Source organism: Chiloscyllium punctatum, chromosome 39, assembly GCF_047496795.1.
Source record: "Chiloscyllium punctatum isolate Juve2018m chromosome 39, sChiPun1.3, whole genome shotgun sequence".
NCBI classification, from domain to species: Eukaryota; Metazoa; Chordata; class Chondrichthyes; order Orectolobiformes; family Hemiscylliidae; genus Chiloscyllium; species Chiloscyllium punctatum.
The window spans coordinates 66,288,577-66,305,413 of record NC_092777.1 but is presented as its reverse complement, the minus strand read 5'-3'; the positions used below and the strand labels follow the sequence as shown (position 1 = coordinate 66,305,413).

The following is a 16,837-nucleotide window of genomic DNA, read 5'->3' as shown; positions in this document are numbered from 1 at the left end:
ATTTGCAATTTCTGCAAGTTTATTAATATCTTGTATCTATTGCAGCCCCATTCATCATTGAACAAAATCCCCATGTCGTCCCAGATCCCCTTAGTGAGGTCCAACTGTCCATCTTACGCCGCACTGTGCAAGGGCGAGTCAGTTCTTGATTCACTTGCTTCCTGTGTTTCAGCCAGCATATCTAGTGGCTGCCTGAACCAGACCACCAAATACCCTAAGTTTGACCCTTCACTTGTGCTGAGAAACCAATCTGGAGCAGAGTGCTAGTAGATGATCTACAATTGGCCTTGGCAAACTTGGGTTGACAGAAGAAAATCTAGCCACTGTACTTGCTGCAGTTAGCCAGATGGTGATCTTGTGCTTGAAGTGCACATATAAGGAAGAGTGTGTTAGATTAGCATTAGGAATTTCTCACCCACCCACCCAAGCTTAGGCACTTGCTCCTGGTGAAGTTGACCGATACAGTTGGGTAACTGATACAATGTGATCAAAAGGGCATGATGAGGGTAAATGTGTGAGGGGAAAGAAAGTAGTACTTCTAGAAATGTACTTCCCAATTAGTTTATGCTGTACAGTTGCTATCTTGTTTTCAGTTATTGAGTGTAAGAATGTTGCTGCAGGCTGTCTTTTTCACTGTTATGTAATTTTACAGCAGTCACTGTGGAAGGCTTTGACTGGGGTCAATATGTTTGGAACAATAAATTTATTGGGGCACCTGTCAGCTGCTTCAAGCACGTGAGTAGAATTTTGTTTTACTGACTTGTACGTTGTACCACTTGCTGCCTACATGTAGCTCTTTCCTGAAGAACTCCAGGATTGCTTAGACATGAGCTGTTATGAAAGTTAATGACTGTGGTTATTATGATGATTTGGAAACTTGGATGCTGAAATGGGCAGGACAAATGGTTAGGTTTATACCTAACACAAAAAGGAAAATTGCTGTGGCTCTCAGATCAGTCATCTCGGCACCAGGACACTTCTGCAGGAGTTCTTCAGGAAAGTGTCCTTGGCCTAACTCTCTTCAGCTGCTTCAACAATGACCTTCCCTTCATCTTAAAGTCAAAGAGGGCATGTTCACCAATGATTCCACCATGTTCAGCACCATTCATCATTCCTTTGTTAAGGGAGCAGTTAGTGTCTAAATGCAGCTTGATCTCGGCAAAATCCAGACATGGCCTGGTGTGGCAACTTTTATTTGTGCCAAACAAATGCCCCATGATGTTCACAAACCTAAGTGAGTACAACCATCTCCCCTTGCGAAGTTCCCACCATCGACGAGCTGGGTGTTGCCATTGACTGGAAACTAAACTGGACCAGCCATTTAAATGTTTGTGCTAACAACAGCACATCAGAGGCTAGAAATTCCATGTTAAGTAACTTTCCATCTCATTTGTTGTATTTCCCTATCTACAAAGCACAAGGCTGGAACATGATGTAATACTCTTCCATTTGTTCTGGATGACTGCAACTCCAACGTTTTGTGACTTGACATTATCCAGGAGAAAGCAGCCAGCTTGATACCCATCTACCACCTTCACATTAATTCCTGTCGCCGCTGATACAGTGTCACAGCGTGCACCATCTACACATACATGCAGAAGCTTATCCAGTTCCTTTTTTTTTAAAGAATCCCTACAGTATGGAAACAGGCCCTTCGGCCCAACAAGTCCACACCGACCCTCCGAAGAGTGACCCACCCGGACCCATTCCCCTACGTTTACCCCTGACTCATGCACCTAACCTACACATCCCTGAACACAATGGGCAATTTAGCATGGCCAATTCACCTAACCTGCACATTTTTGGATCGTGGGAGGAAACTGGAGCACCCGAAGGAAACCTATGTAGACACTAGGAGAATGTGCAAGCTCCAAACAGACTGTCACCTGAGGCTGGAATCAAACCCGGGTCCCTGGTGCTGTGAGGCAACAGTGCTAACCACTGAGCCACCGTACTGCCCCCACCACCTCTGCTACCCAGGACAAGAGCAGCAGATGATTGGGACTGCGACTACTAAGCTACACAACACTCTGACTTGGAACTATGTCACTGTTCCTTCACTGTTGTTGAGTCAACTACCTTCCAAGATAGCATTGGTGTACCTACATACCAGGGACTGAGCAGTTCAAAAAAGTAGCTCCACATCTTTCTTCTCAAGGACAAGAATGGGTGTGCAATAAGTGCTAACCAAGCCATGACACATTCATCCTGTGAATGTGCAGAAACAAAATCCTACTGTTACTTGGCGGTTAGTTAAGAGTAGCATTAAAGAAGCACCTTTTCACATAAGTAGTAATGGAAACCTGAAATCATCTGAAAGGCGTGACATTTTCAAGAGTAAAATCAATTCAAGTCATGTCGTCTTATTTTTATGTCTTTACTGAAATGAAAACGAACCCTGGTTTTTAAAGCCACTGCAGTTTTGAGGGCAACTAACCTGATACCAGGCATTATAATCAACTGTTGGAACAAGCAATGGTTGAATCTGGAACTGGAGGGTATGTATTGATGCAGCTCCTCTTCGTGACAAGAGGTTTATGGTCAGTGGAATAGTGACAGTCATCAATAACTGAGACCTTTTGCTTGCTAACAATTATGTGATTGGATCTATGTTGTCTGAGCAGCTTGAAGCTGGAAACAGGTTGCAGAGACACTGAGCAAAAGCGATGTGATGATCAATATTCGCTGTAAGCTTCCCACAGCCGCTTCAATGTTCAGTGCATAGAGTTGGCATGCTGATCATGGCATTGACTTCAGTTCTGGAAGTCACTGCCCCCACAGAATCCTCCAAAGACTGAGTTGCAGTTAAAATTAGAGGGAACACTGGTGACCATCTTCTCCCAGTCCAGCAGCAGTCTGTTCTCTGCAATCAGTAGAAACCTGAAGAATGCCAGTTCCCTTTACTGGAGCAGTTAATCATACAGCACGGAAACAAGCCCTTTGGTGCAACCAGTCCTAACTGACCATGATCCCAAACTAAACTAGTCACACCTGCCTGCTCCTAACTCATAACCATCCAAACCTTGCCTATTCCTGCACTTACCTAAATCCACCACTTTCTCTGGAAGTTCATTCCACACATGAGCCATGCTGCGTTTAAAACAAGAAGGCCCCTCATGTTTTATTTTAAATCTCTCACCTCTCAACTTAAAAATATGTCTCCGATCTTGAAATTCCCCATCCTAGGGAAAAGACAGCTGCCCTGCACCTTACCTATACCTATCATGATTTTAGAAATGTCAATAAGGCCCCTCAACCTCCTCTGCTCCAGTGAAAAACGTCCCAGCCCCTCCTTACAGCTCAAAGTTGCTGTGAGGTGTAACTTTTGATTGGATAAATCCGAGACATTTTCCAAGTGCAGAGAAAGACATCTGAGCAACAAGTGGCCTGGCCAGCCAAAGGATCATTTCATCATCGAAAGCAGGAAGCAAAAATGTCAGAACTGACTTTGCAGTTTTTCTACCTCTGTTTTGTGTGTGTTAGTGTGTTTGTGTGAGTCATTTTGAATATCAATGGTTTATATCTGTTTACCAGAAGCTAGGGTCTAATTGTTTGCAATAAATCATTCTTGTTTGGTACAGAAATCTGTTCCGTGCTTTCTATCTACCTTGATCTGAAAGTGAAGTAAATCGGGGTAATCTTTAACATTTGGCACAATTCTGGGGACGGTGGAGCTCAGCTTGTGGCACTGTCCCAATACTCAGTAACACCAAGAGTTTTGTAGTGTGATATCGGCCAAAGATGGATACATTGATTTGAGCTTCAGATAACTTGTGATCTAATTGAATGGGAGAAATTGGTCGACGGTCTGAATGTAATACCAAAATTCTAATTGTATGTAACCCTTGCTCTTTCTGATTGGGGTATTGTTTGGAGTAGTTACATCTGCACAGTGTCCCTTTCTCGATCGAACACCTAAGCACAAACTTTGCCTTGAATGACAAAGACAGCAGCAGATACATGGGAGCACCATCACCTGCAAGTTCCCCTCCAAGCCCCTCACCACACTGACTTGGAAATATATCGTCATTCCGTCAGTGTCGCTGGAGCTCCCTTCCTAAAAGCACTGTGTGTGTATCATTACTGCAGATGCTCCTTTGGTTTAAGAGTGCAGCTCACCATCACCTTTCCGAGAGCTGTTAGGGGTCGGTAATGTATGCTGGCCCTGCTGCCGATGCCTACATCCCATGAAGGGAGAGAGAGATTATGCATGTTTCAGTTACTTGATGTTTAATTTGGGATTTATGCCATGAGCCTTAACATTCCCCTGTTTGCTTCCCTCTCCTACATAAGTTGTTTTTGACTATTTTGTTTCTGAAACAGATGACAATGTTGTAGTTCCCTAGGGAATAGGGCTGAAATTTTAGGATTGTCAGTGACTTTAATTATGGTATATTGTTAGCACCATGACACAATTGTAACTCCGTAAGATGTAATTGTTTCCTTTGGAGTTTTAATTGTAAAATACAGTCACTGGAATTTTGGAGGGATATAATCAGTGCGGCATAATAAGTGGGAGGAAGTGAGTTCATTTGTAATAAGACCAGATTGAGTATTTTAAAACAGCTCAAAAATATCCTGCTGATGAGGTTGCCGTATAATCAAGTGGACTATGATGTCATCTGAACCTCTCAATTATGGTTCTGCCTTGTAAACTTTCTTCCAATTTATTTTTTTAACCAACTTGGTCATGTGCAAGAGTCTCCCTGTAACTGTTTACTTGTTTCCGTTTTCTAACTCTCTTCTGTCTATTAACCAGTTGCTCTTTTTGATCACTTTTTCTTTATTTTTATCCACCCCTTTGCAAACTAACTTCGATTTCTGCGAGTAGTAGTATTTTTTATGACTACACTTGCTATGCCCCAGAACTGAAACTTAGCTAAAAAGAAACAATTTAAGCTTTTGATTTTGCAAGCTTCAGGACTGACATTCAAGAAACCAAACTTAGGGGAGCACCAATTTGTATCACATGACAAGAGAATACTTATTACAGTGGCATGGTGATGCAGCTGGAACTGTGGATGTAAGAGCTTGGGAACAGAATTTGGCCCCTCAGCCCATTGAATCTGTTCTTCATTCAGTTAGATCATGGCTAATTGTCTACCTCAATGCCGATAGCCTGCATTGTCTCCATATCCTTTGATGTTATTTGCTCCAGAAAGCTATCAATTATTGTCTTGATCCTGCTCTAATTGAATTTCCACAACTTTGACATAGAAAATTCCGAAGATTCATCAGAGTGAAGAAATTCCTCCTCTTCTCGGTCTTAAATATATACTCTTTATTCTGAGATTAAATCCCTTGGTTTTAGACTGATCAAGTCAGAAGTCACATGACACCAGGTTGTAGCCACCTGACAAAGGAGCAGCACTCTGAAAGTTGTGATTTCAAATACACCTGTTGGACTATATCCTGGTTTCATGTCACTTCTGACTTTGTCCACCCCAGGCCAACACCTGCATATCTACATCATGTAGTCCCATCAGCCAAGGGAAATATCCTATCCGTCTACCCTGCCAATCCCTGTCAGAAATTTGTTTTTGGGTAGGTCACCCCTCTCTTTTTAGGATCTCCAGGGAATGCAGACCCAGTCTCTCCAATCTTTCCTCATGAAATAATCTGATCACTCCAGGGATTGATCTGGTAAACTTCTGTTATACTCCCTGTAGGTGGCAAGTAACATAAATCGCTCCGTGGTAAAGGGGCCAAAACTGTCTGCAATACTCTGGATGTGGTCACACCAAGGATCTATTCAACTGCATCTTTAATCCTTTACTACAATCCCCTTGTGATGAAGGCCAGCACACCATTTTTTGCAATCCTACTTGCTGCAAGTATATGCTAGCTTTTAGAGACTTGTGAACAAGGCCCCGCTTTGATCACCTAACTTGCCACCATTTAAATATTTTGCCTTTGCTTTTTTTTTTCTGCCAAAGTAAATAATTTCACACTTAACTTGCATTCTATTCCTTCTGCCATGTTCTAGCCCATTCACTTAGCATGTCCAAGTTTTTCATCAGGACTCCGAGTCAGAGTCATACAGCATAGAAACAGTCCAAGTTAACTGTTAGTTGTATTTAGCTGAAAGACCAGGTAGATACACACTGGTCAGGGTGTTGATGTGGGAAAATTTAAAAAGCTAGTACATTTACTGACAATTAGCTTCATGGCCTCACTAACTCTGAATTTTAGATACTCCTCTCTTTTTCAGTATGATCTGAGATGGACTGTACAATGTTCAGAGATTAGGCTAGCAGTAAGAAGCCCTTTGAAGGGCTTGCACGAGATACAAGAAGTGATGATTTGATCAGTGTAGCCACCTCCTGGAAGATGTAGAGCCTGTTTATCTTATTTGTAGTTGTATAGACTTCAGCTTTATTCATATTGAAAGATTAAATCCAGTAATATCTGTAAATAATAGTCAGCCAAAAGACCATGGGCTCAGAGTATAAAGTCTAAACAATGATAACCTATACATCTGCAAATCTAACTTTGGCTGCAGCATCTGTAACATTACTCCCTTCTGTTATCAAACAGGTACCGATGGGGACTCACTGGGGAGATATTGCGGAGGGTGTAAGGGTGGAAGTACCAAACACAGATTGCAACCTGCCGACCAAGGTCTTCTGGATTGCAGGCATCATAAAATTAGCAGGTACAATCGAATGCTTGCTTTGACAACAATGATAGGTATTGCTGCATATGATTTACTCTCCGAGGATACTCCTTAAAACCAGCTCTTGACCAAACTTGTTGTTCCTGATATTTCTGTGGTTTACTATCATATTTGTTTTCTAACTCTGCTGTGAGGTCCTTGTGAGATTTATGTACTGCTTTCAATGTAATAAAACTTCAATGATACAAGAACTCTCCTACAGTTATTATGGTGCCTAAATGGTGATCATTTGGCTTCCAGCCTAGTCACTTCAACAATGTTTCCCTCCCCTGAATTTAGGCAGTTTCTTGGTTATACCTGTTGGGGAAATGATGGTTGTAAATTGAAAGAAGGGATTGTTCGTTGATTCGGAGATGCTGGTGTTGGACTGGGGTGTACAAAGTTAAAAATCACACAATACCAGGTTATAGTCCAACAGGTTTCATTGGAAGCACTAGCTTTCAGAATGCCGAAATCAAGGCAATTTTCAATGTACGATGTAATTTCAGTTACATCACACTGTAAACCTTTGCTACAAATTCTGTGTCTTACAATTGTGTCCTCCACAACCACCTGATGGAGCGGCGCTCCGAAAACTAGTGCTTCCAATTAAACCTAGGGTTGTGTGATTTTTAACATGGTTGTCCTCATGCACCAATTGCTGAAAGTGTGTGTGCAGGTGCAACAGGTAGTAAAGAGCACAGACTGTATGTTAACCTTCATAGCAAGAGGATTTGAGTACAGGAACCAAGATGTCTTGCTTCAGTTAAGTATGTGAGGCCACACCTGGAATATTGTGCAATTTCAGCCTCCTTATCTGAGGAAGAATGATCTTGCTGTAGAGGGAGCGCAGTGAAGATTTACCAGACTGATTCCTGGGATAGCAGGACTGATGTGTGAGGAGATATTGAGTCAGTTAGGGCTATATTAATTGGGGTTTAGAAGAATGTTGGGGGTGGGGCTGGAGTTGGTATTGAAGGGAGGAGAGGTGTTGTGGGGCTCTCATAGAAACCTATAAAATTCTAACAGGACCAGTCAGGTTAGACACAGCAAGAGCGTTGCTGATGGTAGGGAAGCCAGAACCACGGTTCATAGTTCAAGGATAAATGGTAAACCTTTTAGGACTGAGATGAAGAGAAATTCCTTCAAACAGAGAGTGATGAGCCTGTGGAATTCACTACCACAGAGAGTGGTTGACATGAAAACATTGTGTTTTCAGGAAGGAGTTAGATACAGTTGTTGTGGCTGAAGTGTAGCAGGGAAGGTGGAATTTGAGTATTGAGTTTGATGATCAGCCATGATCATAATGGCAGAGCAGGCTCAAGGGATCAAATGGCCTACCCCTCCTACCTTTTGTGTTTCAATGAGAGGGAGCTAACCTGCCCTTGGAGCAATGATGCCAACAGCTTATGTTAAGTTAAACATTGGTTGTAGCAGTAAATTTGTCTGTCCAGTTTTTAGTTGCTGAGAGCATGGATGTTGGCAAGTTGGACTGCAATTTGGATCGGACATTCACAACTACTTTTACCTTCATTAACTTAGACAATCTTAACCAGAAAGGAAGCAGGGGTATAAAGAGAGTCCTTTGTACAAAGGACGAAGACTTTCAGGCCTGGGGCTAACACAGCATGATGACTTTGTCATCCTGAAACACCAATGTATCATCTAATTGTCCTTCATATTAAAACTTCTCTGTATAGTTATGGCCAAAGATTCATTGGTTTCCAATTCAAGAAGAGGACAGTTCAAACCTTCACATCAGTTATGCCGTGTCTCTGAGACAGAAGGTTCTAGGTTCAGCTAACTAGCACTGTTGGAGGTGCACTGTTGTTTGAAGAAAACAGGAACCAGAGACCCTGTCAGTAAGATCACACAGCATTATTTTGAAGGACAGGCTGTTGGCCCTGGCATGCTGGCCAATATTTCTCTCTCAGTAGTGCTCTGAAAGCTTGTGATTTTAAATTTGTTGGACTATAACCTGTTGTCATGTGATGTCTGACATTCTCTCTGGGATGGGATCTGTGCTTGTAGTAAAGTGGCTGTGATTGACATTTCAACAGGATGGCATGAACTGAGGTTTCCTCCCACTGTCCAAAGATGTGCAGATTAGGTGGATTGGTCATGCTAAATTGCCCATACTGTCCAGAGGTGTGTAGGCTAAGTGGATTAGCTGTGGAATATGTAGGATAACAGGAATGGAGTGGGGGTGGGGAATCTGGGTAAGATGCTCTTCAGATGGTCAGTGTGGACTTGATGGGCCGAATAGCTTGCTTTCACACTGTAGGGTTTCTGTAGTTCTAATAAAAAATTATTTTCTTGGTCTCAGTTATTTTGTTTTCTTACAGGTTACAAGGCTTTGCTCCGATATGAAGGTTTTGACAATGACTCTAGTCTTGACTTCTGGTGCAACATATGTGGTTCTGATGTTCATCCAGTTGGCTGGTGTGCAACCAGTGGCAAGCCATTAGTTACTCCTCGCAGTAAGTGTTTTTGGGCAATTTCCCTTTTAAAATTCGAAAGGTTTGTTTGCCTGTGTCATTCAGAGATTCCAGGGGCAACGTGGTTCACTCAGTTTCTATTCTTTATTGCCAATGATCTTAAACCCATGTCCCTTGCTTCCTTCACTGTCACCCCCAACAAGATAAAAAGGATTTAATGGATTTTTCTTTTTGTCATTGACACCATCTAATTAGCTGCCTCCATCACTTCGATCTCTTTCAATTTCACTGCCCTCACCACCCAAACTTCTGGCAAAACTCCCCTTTGCCCTAGCCCTGAACTGGTGTTTTTTACTTCAGTTTTCCTCTTGTCTTCATTGACACCTCTCCAAACAGCTCTTGTCAGCAAGACCCAACTGCAGTTCCCACATCCCTCTACCCATAAACTGCTGGTCATCCAACTTTTCTTCATGGTGCTCCGTATTAGTCTTAGTCATCGAGCTGTACAGCATGGAAACAGACCCTTCAGTCCAAATTGTCCACGCTGACCAGATATTCCAAATAAATCTTGTCCCATTTGCCAGCACTTGGCCCATATCCCTCTTAAACCCTGTCTATTCATACACCCATCCAGATGTCTTTTAAATGTTGTAATTGTACCAGCCTCCATTGCTTTCTTTGGCAGCTCATTCCATTACATGCACTACCTTCTGTGTGAAAAAGTTGCCCCCTGAGGTCCCTTTTAAATCTTTCCCCTCTTACTTTAAACCTATATCCTCTAGTTTTGGACTCCCCCCCCCCCCCCCCCCCCCCCCCCCCCCCCCCCCAGGAAGAAGTGCTTGTCTGTTCACCCTATCCATGCCTGTCATGATTCTATAAACCTCTGAGGTCACTCTTCAGCCTCCGATGCTGGAGGGAAAACAGCCCCAGTCTATTCAGCCTCTCTCTATAGCTCAAACCTCCAATCTTAACAACATTCTTGTAAATCTTTTCTGAACCCATTCAAATTTCACAACATCCTTCCTCTAGCAGGGAGATCAGAATTGCACACAGCATTCCAAAAGTGACCTAACCAATCTCCTGCACAGCCACAACAGGACCTCCCAATTCCTATACTCAGTGCTCTGACCAATAAAGACAAACATACTAAATGTTGTCTTCTTTATCCTGTCTACCTGCAACTCCACTTCCAAGGAACAATGAACCTGTACGGCACTTGGGCGGCACGGTGGCACAGTGGTTAGCACTGCTGCCTCACAGCGCCAGAGACCTGGGTTCAATTCCCGCCTCAGGCAACTGACTGTGTGGAGTTTGCACATTCTCCCCGTGTCTGCGTGGGTTTCCTCCGGGTGCTCCGGTTTCCTCCCACAGTCCAAAGATGTGCAGGTCAGATGAATTGGCCATGCTAAATTGCCTGTAGTGTTAGATAAGGGGTAGATGTAGGGGTATGGGTGGGTTGCGCTTCGGCGGGTCGGTGTGGACTTGTTGGGCCGAAGGGCCTGTTTCCACACTGTAAGTAATCTAATCTAAATATATTCAGCAACACTCCCTCGGACCTTACCATTAAGTGTATAAGTTCTGCCTTGATTTGTTTTCCCAAAATGCAACACCTTACATTTATCTAAATTAAACTCCATCTGCCACTTCTCAGCCCATTGGCCCATCTGATCAAGGTCCCGTTGTAATCTGAGGTAACCCTCTTCACTGTCCATTATGCCTCCAATTTTGGTGTCATCTGCAAACTTACTAACTATACCTCTTATGTTCATGTCCAAATCATTTATGTAAACGACAAAAAGCAGTGGACCCAGCATCAATCCTTGTGGCAACGCCATTGGTTACAGGCCTCCAGTCTGAAAAGCGACCGTCCACCACCATCCTCAGTCTTCTACCTGTTTGTTTACAATTTTCTCTCCATCTACTGTGCCTTTCCTTTTTACGTTGCTAATATCATCCTCATCCTCTTTCTTAAAAAAAACTTCCCATTGCAATGCCCTTGCAAAATGGTGCCTCATTTTTAATTTCCCTTTTCTCATCCAAATTGTGTTGACGTTGTCACTTCCCAAGCCCGTGCCCATAGAACAATACAGCACAGAACAGGCCCTTCGGCCCACGATGTTATGCTGAACATTTGTCTTAGCTTAAGCACCTATCCATGTACCTATCCAATTGCCGCTTAAAGGTCACCAATGATTCTGACTCTGCCACTCCCACAGGCAGCGTATTCCATCCCTCCACCACTCTCTGGGTAAAGAAAATTTATAATTCAGAAATCCATGTTTGAATCCCTCTAGTCAAGTTTCCTTTACTCCTTTGGGCCACTGAAATAGCTCTTGACAAAGTAATCACTGTTACCTTATATGATTGTGAAAATCATCAACTTTCATTTCTCATTCATCTCAATCTGCAATCTTCACCACAGGCATGGTCTCTGCAGGTGAACATCTCTTCCACTCACTATCTTAAGTATTCTAGGTGATGAGTACAGTCAGAACATCAAGTTTTCTGCCTAATGTTGGGCTTAATGCCTTGCTACTACCTGATTTAATTTCAATCCAGCATAATTTCCCCCTTGTTCCCTCGACAGCTATCCAACACAAATATACAAACTGGAAAGCTTTTCTTGTGAAAAGACTGACTGGTGCCAAGACCCTTCCACCTGACTTTTGTTCCAAGGTAAGATGGCCAGCTCCTTATTTCCATTTTATCGTTTCCTTATTATCATTTCCATTTGTTCCTGAACTATACTGCCAAAATTTGTTACATTTGGGCAAAGGGAAGTAACTTTTTTCAAACTAAAAAGCTTCACGATGTGTGAGACCCATGGAACCTATGCAGAGAATGAAGTGACAAGCTAGCTTCATACTTCTGGGTTCTTCTGAGGTCTAATGTTGCTCAGTTGCATTAAGCAAATACTGCTTGATGGAGTATTTTCAAAAGCTGTTCTCAACTTTACTAGGAAACACATGGATTCTAAGCCCAAACAATTCTCAGGATTTACCCTGAGCCTAGACTCCAATACTTAGCTGCTAGAATTTCTCCTTGCATTCTAACAGTACAGAGCCATTCAACTGTTTTTGACTTCTCACTGAGTCTCCTGTACAGAACCCATGTTAATCAGTTGCCTTCCCAGCAGTACAGCTAAAAGCAGCACTGCCTAATGTGGAGCCTACATCTGTGTTTTCACACTGATATCCTGTAACTATTGAAATCTGCCTCGGTGACCCCCGAACTGTCCTGCGTGACCTATTTCAAACCTTGCAACAAGCCCCTGTCTTATTGGGTTGAATTAACTGTTTCCGCCTGGTAACCCTTGGAGCAGTCCATTCCATAAATGTTACATTTTCACAATGTTGGAGATGGATATCATCTTGCATTATTTATTCTTCATTATTTTTATTTCATTTTATGCTCCTGTCAACGTGATTAATACTTTGTTTCTTCACAAATGTGGGGTTATCCTTGGGTCTGATTCCATAGGCATCAGTTGTTCCTTTTGATACCTCACCCAACACGAGAGCATGCACCAAGCTTGTTGATAAGCACAGGTGGTTACAATGTCACTACTAAATCTTTGTTCATTCTGATCTAGTACTCGTTTCTATTGAGACAGTAATCTGCTGCATGAACATGATTTTGTGGCTGTGTTAGTTCATATAAAGTCATTGAGCTTTCCATCCTGTCCTTTAATTTGAAATGGGCCACGGACTGACTCGTTACTCACCGTATTGGAACAACAGTGTTCATCATCCTACTTAAGGAACAGAAGTGCAGATAATGCCAGCCTGTTCCCTTCAGTCACGTTAAGTTGTCTTGCAGGTTGTTGAAAGCATGCAGTACCCATTCAAAACTGCCATGCGTGTGGAAGTTGTCGATAAGACTCACCTCTGCCGAACACGAATAGCAGTGGTTGAAAGCATAATTGGTGGTCGTTTACGGCTTATTTACGAAGAGTGTGAAGATGGAACAGATGATTTTTGGTGTCATATGCTGAGTCCACTCATTCACCCCATTGGTTGGTCTCGAAGTATTGGACATCGATTCAAAAGAACAGGTAAGTGTTGAGTTGAGAAGTTTTGTTTTGTAAGGACTTCTAGTCAGACCAGGATTGGGCTTAGCTGAAATCCCTCTTCATGTTCATTGTGGTCGTCCTGTGCCCACTCGGTTTTGCTTCTGAAGGATAGCTGCAGGTGTGAGAGAGGCAGAAGGTCTCATTTTAAATCTCCTGTCCTTGCCTTGTTTGATCTGTGTAATACTGCATGTCCACAGCAATGTGATTGATTCTTAATTGCCCTCAAAGTACCAGCAAGCCATTTCAATAGAGGCAGTTGGGGATATGTGATGCTAACCTTCAATGGATGAACTAAAAAAAATGCTGCATGGAAAAGATTGCCATTTCAATATGTGGGTAATCTGTAGAATGATGCAAAAATCATGTGAAGTGTGAGACCTTAAATGTATCAATCTATTTTGGTGCTCTTGTGGCGCAGTGGTAGTATCTATACCTAACTCTGGGGCCGATGGTTTGGGTTGAAGTACCACTTCCCCAGAGGTATGTCATAACCTACCTAAACGGGTATTTTTTTTAAAGGTGATCTACAAATGTACATTCAAGAGTGTGGTGCTAGAAAAGTACAGCAGGTCGGGCAGCATCTGAGGAGCAGGAGGATCAACGTTTCGGGCAAAAGCCCTTCATCAGGAAGAGTTTTGCCCAAAATGTTGATTCTCTTGCTCCTAGGTTGCCTCCTGACCTGCTGTGCTTTTCCAGCACCACACACTCAACTCTAATCTCCAACATTTGCAGTCCTCACGTTCACCTGCAAATGTACATTGTTGAATGTCCAATTTACTACTGGGATCAGATTTGAGCATTCAAATTGGTGATGACCTGTAATGGAAACCCATTGTCAGTAATGGGGTCTATACTATTTTAATTGCCATGAAAATCCATCTGGTTTATTAATGACTTAAGGAAATCTGCCAAATCCTTCCACAGTCAGGTCTACATATGACTCAGGAACCTCAGCAAAGTGGTTGACTCTTGTTATGGACCTGGCCAGACCCCTCCAAGTATTCGAAGATGGTAGCCTAGATCCTAACTTTTTATGTCATTTTAAAGGCAGATGTGAAGTGGGTGTTCCAGGGGTGATGCAACTGGCCAAACCACTCGGCTTTAAGCAAAACAGGATTGATTTCAACACTACAGTTGAAACATGAACAAAAGAAAATAAAATTTAGAGCAACTCGGCTTTGGGAAAACTGAATCAACCTGACACAGTACCATCCCATAAGCGTGCTTCTTGGCAAAAAGGTAAATTCAAATACAGATTCTTACAGGCAGGAGGGCTCAACATCTAGAGAGAGATTTCCGAGAAATTTAGAGGAATTCTTTACTGAAGCTTGCATCTCCCCTGGACTCTTAATGTCTTGAACTGAAACGTCTTGAAAAATCCTGAACTGGGAGAACTGGCCATTCCCTTTCCATTGTTAAACTAGACTCTTCTGTACCTCTGCCTTTACAACTTTTGTTCAAAAAAAAACCCACTGACAAAATAACGTTTTTGAAAGTGACAGCATTGTCAACACCCTTCATTGCACTCTGAAGTAACCTGGCAAGCCACTCAATTGACAGGCAGCTAATGCTGGCCATCCCATGAAAGAGAAAAGGAAAATAAGGTGGATATAAAATATTGCACAGTCACTATTCGAAGACAAGTGGTTAAGTTCTCCTCCGTGTCTTAGTGAACATTTGTCCCTCAACTAACATCAGAGGTAGCTGATCAGATCATTATCAAACTGTGTTTGCTGTGCATTCCTGCACTGCATTGTTGGACGGTACAACAGTGACAATATTTCACCTGCACTTTATGGACTGCAATGCGCTTGGAATAACTTGAGGTTATAAATGCAAGTCTGTCTTTCTTTCAGTTTATTTCCTGACCTGAGGAAGGTGAATGCCATAAGATGACTTCAATGTGTTTAAGTATAGAATTCAAGTTCTTGCTATCCAAAAGCCAAATGTTGGCTGGAAGGTCAGAGATTCACTATGTCGGGGATTCCTGCCTCCATGCGGTCTCGCTGCCAGCTGATGTAGTCTGTAGAATTAAATCGACTTTGTAAAGGGCAGATATGAGGGATGGGAGTCAACAGTAATTTTGGCCAAAGTAGGAGAACTGTACAAGTTTTTTAAAGTTTAAAAAATACACTCCCTGGTGACATATGCAAATAAGGAACATTCCTCGGGTGGTGCTAGTCTTCACTAACCTCCCGGTTGACTTTACCACCTGAAATCTAGCTGCCCTACATGATACCTCTGGGCCAGTTCTTCATTATTAGAGAGCAGGACCTCTGCCTCCAAGTGACATGGAATCTGAGCCCCTCCAGCTGCCAGCCAATCCAGCAACACCAGATGTAGCCACCGCTAGCCTGGGGATTGGGGTGGGAAAGGAAGTGAGGTGGACATTGAGATTTTGAGGTCAGGGGTTGAGACAAAGCAGCAGTGATAGCTTTGAGGAGTAGCAGCATCAAGGGCATGCTGCCCCTGATGGGCACAGGAGCCATCTTGCCCAAATGAACCAGCTTTAATTTCTTCCCGCCTTTCAGGTGGGGAACTGGCCAGCATGTATGCATTTTAGTGATGGAGGTTGAATGGGGTCTTTTAAGATCTTCTCGTGTCCTGACCAGTGGCTTGGGAAGGATGTTAGAATAGCTATCTCCGAAACAGATGGGATATTTAGCCCAGTACTATTTTGCTCTTACCAGAGCCATGAGACTGTGAGCTTGAGCATCACCCTAACGAGTTGAGCTCAGCTTGTCCAGATGTAGCAGTGCAGTACTGAGTGAGTGCTTCAGAACAGACATTCAAATCCCAAGGGAAGTCCCGAGCTGCCTTCTGGATGATGCTGAAAGTATGAGAGGAGCCAGCATTCCTACGTCAGCCACCCTCAGAAACAGATTAAACTGAACATTTACCCAGTTGCAAGTTGAGAGATCCTGCTACAGTTTTTGCCAATGTAACAGCAGAGACTGCACCAAAAGGTAATTAGTTTGACACTAATTGCTGACTGTTGTGATTAAATGCCATAAAAGTTCAAGTCCTCTTGGTAAATCAATGTATGAGGAAAGTACTGTTCTGGGCACTGGACCCAGCAGCATACTCTAGCTGGGCCTGAGCTGCTGACAGCTCAGTCTGGGAGCTGCAATCCCTGTTATACTGCAGCAATGCTCTTCCTCACACTCCACATCCCACATGAAGCTGACAGGCCTTTTTCCCTGGAGGATGCTCTTCTCTGGTAAAAGCTCATTGCTGTATGTTCCAAGTAGTGGGGTCGAGGCATCTGCCTCTGACTATAATGGAGGGAACTGTCTAATGAGCAAACTATTCTGTTCTGATCAAATTTTCTCCCCTCACCCCTTCCCGGTTACGTTTCTCAGCTGCACTTACTGCATGTGGCCTGATATCTCATAGCTTACGTGTTTCTGCCTTCCTCACAACCAGCATCAGAAAAAGCAAGGTGCTACAAGACCTCGGTGTCCTTGTACACCAGTTGCTGACGGTAAGTATGCAGGTGTGCAGCAAGCAATGAAGAAAACAAATGATATAGTCGTCTTCATAGTGCGAGGATTCTAGTATAGGAGGACGGATGTCTTGCTGCACTTATACAGGTCCTATATAAAATTCTGACGCATAAAGGTGGATAAATCTCTAGAATTCTGTGGGAAGCGAGGGAAGTGATTGTTGGGC

At 43.0% G+C, this 16,837-nt stretch overlaps 1 protein-coding gene across 2 annotated transcripts in view; it reads left to right on the top strand.

Moving 5' to 3' along the window:
• Positions 1-16,837, top strand: part of mbtd1 (mbt domain containing 1) — a 77,953-nt gene that overhangs the window by 30,054 nt on the left and 31,062 nt on the right. For both annotated transcript variants that reach the window (XM_072558980.1, XM_072558979.1), the window contains exons 5-9: positions 653-735; positions 6,538-6,655; positions 9,001-9,135; positions 11,681-11,769; positions 12,913-13,147. In XM_072558980.1, the coding sequence (XP_072415081.1) occupies positions 653-735; positions 6,538-6,655; positions 9,001-9,135; positions 11,681-11,769; positions 12,913-13,147 (660 nt within the window). The remainder of the gene's footprint in view (positions 1-652; positions 736-6,537; positions 6,656-9,000; positions 9,136-11,680; positions 11,770-12,912; positions 13,148-16,837) is intronic.